The 1,998-nt window shown below is 36.1% G+C and overlaps 2 protein-coding genes across 2 annotated transcripts in view; both read left to right on the top strand.

Annotated features, from left to right (window-relative positions):
* TM35_000262550 (uncharacterized protein) overlaps nucleotides 1-66 on the top strand; it is a gene marked incomplete at both ends in the record, with an annotated part of 510 nt that extends 444 nt beyond the window's left edge. Inside the window, one exon of the mRNA XM_029027992.1 lies at nucleotides 1-66. This exon is cut by the window's left edge and continues 444 nt beyond it. Within this exon, the coding sequence (XP_028880869.1) occupies nucleotides 1-66 (66 nt within the window).
* Nucleotides 67-1,709: 1,643 nt separating this feature from the next.
* On the top strand, nucleotides 1,710-1,997 carry TM35_000262540 (uncharacterized protein; the record flags this gene model as incomplete). Its single annotated transcript, XM_029027991.1, has 1 exon — nucleotides 1,710-1,997. A coding segment is annotated over one exon (288 nt), but the record flags the coding sequence as incomplete, so codon positions are not given.
* Nucleotide 1,998: the final 1 nt, after the last annotated feature.

Below are 1,998 nucleotides of genomic sequence, written 5' to 3'. Positions count from 1 at the left end.
GAAGAAATGAGTTCCAATAAGATTATGGGGGTAGTTCCAGTTGTGTTTCATCGTCAGCCGCGATAGCTCAGTTGGGAGAGCGTCAGACTGAAGATCTGAAGGTCCCTGGTTCGATCCCGGGTCGCGGCATTCCTTTTCCTTTTTTTTGTAAAACCGTTCTGCTCTTTCGCAATGGGATGAAGGTGTAATGTTTACGTCGGTATATAAGAAAGAATTGAGCGGTGCAGTGTTCACCTAAACAAGGGGTTTTGCTGGTATAGTTTAATGAAAAGTATACTGGATGATTTATGCACATATGTCTTCTTTTTAAACCAAATGGGAATGATCTATGGTTAACAAGGGATGTTCCTGTAAAGAAACTTTTGCAAATACTTTCAGAGCAAAGCGGTGAAAAGAAGAGACGTTCTGGCATTGGTATGGCCGAGATGGAACTGACATGGTAAGAAAAAAAGACTCCATACATTACACAAATATATCACAATACGTTTATCAAAACTTTCGTGTACGCTGCGGAAATCGGTACAGCGTCCTGCAACGAAAACAATCGTGCAGCTATTGAATTATTCTGCTTTTTATCATTAACGTGTACATTTTGTGCTATGTGGAGTTTCTTTAAGTTTTTATCTTTTACTAAATGGTTAGTCCACTTTTTGATGGCATTAGATTGGAACTACAATATACCTTCACTCTCTCATAGAGGTATCCCCATGTTAACCACCTCCACTAACATCAGAGAATTCTCCGTCATGAAGTGTGACTGGCATTGATTACGCAGGACCTGAAGGATTCAGAGGTAAACGTATTTAATTAAAGTCCCTAATAAGCAAAAGAATAAATAGAAGTTCAGTGAGGTCAAATAAAAAATACACAAAACGAAACTTTTCAACGGATTCTTTTTGAGAGTTCTAGTGGTTATTTATCGTAGACTAATTTGTATTGTATGAAAAAAAGTTATAAATGAAAATATGAAAACAAAACTCTAAATTAAGAAATGAATATTTAAAAAAACATGAAATCCCGATAAAGAATGGGATCTTTTGTATTTACTTATTTGTAACAATAATGGATATATTCTACAATCAAAGGATGACAGAACGTCTATTGAAGTAAAACCCAATAAAGAGAGAGGAAGAAAAAAGATGATATTTCTCAGTTTATTCACATTATCATTTTGTGAATTGCACACACTAATCTTTACTATCTGAATGGATAAGAGACCTTCTATTCAGTGTACATCTCAATTACCATCACAATCATATTACACAACCTTGGAGGCACCTTTAACTGCACCAAACAACTTCTGCTTTAGGCTGAGCTTTACTACAGTATTAGCAACAACAATAACAACATTAACTTAATGTGGTATTCTGTTACTACTTCTGGCATTGACTTTTCTCCTTTTTGTTGAAGTATTGTATAATCGAGTAAAATGAGAACTATATTGTGTACAAAAATTTAATAAAAAAAAAACACAAACAAAAAAAACAACTCCAATGTCGTATACAATATATAATGCAGACTATTATTAGTGATAATTATCATAAAGAAAACGAAAGAAACTGTTATTCTTTTCTGCACATCATGTATATATTACATGAATAGATGTTTATAAAAACCACCATTTTAATGAATAAGTTTATGTTTCTTTTCTCCTTATGTTACGTATCATTTAAGAGAATTCTCACGAACAACACAGCTACACAATCACTATGCGCACAACTCTATTATTAACCTTGCTACTGATACTCTCCTGCATCTGTACATGTGCAGCAGCAGAGAGGATGCCACTGCCGGTGCCACGTGTGGGTGGATACGCTACAGAGGCGAAAGGAAAAGGGACGAAAGACAATCTGACAGACGGAAACAACGAATCGTGGAATAACGGTCAATTCACTACCACCACACCATCCCTCAGTATGAGTGAGTCCATGAGTGCCTCTGCCACTCTTCCTCTCTCGGACACCACTACTGTTGCCCCATCATCAGGAGATCAACCAG

This window comes from Trypanosoma theileri (assembly GCF_002087225.1).
Source record: "Trypanosoma theileri isolate Edinburgh chromosome Unknown TM35_Tth_26_V1, whole genome shotgun sequence".
NCBI lineage: Eukaryota > Euglenozoa > Kinetoplastea > Trypanosomatida > Trypanosomatidae > Trypanosoma > Trypanosoma theileri.
This window is presented reverse-complemented; position numbering and strand designations above follow the sequence as displayed.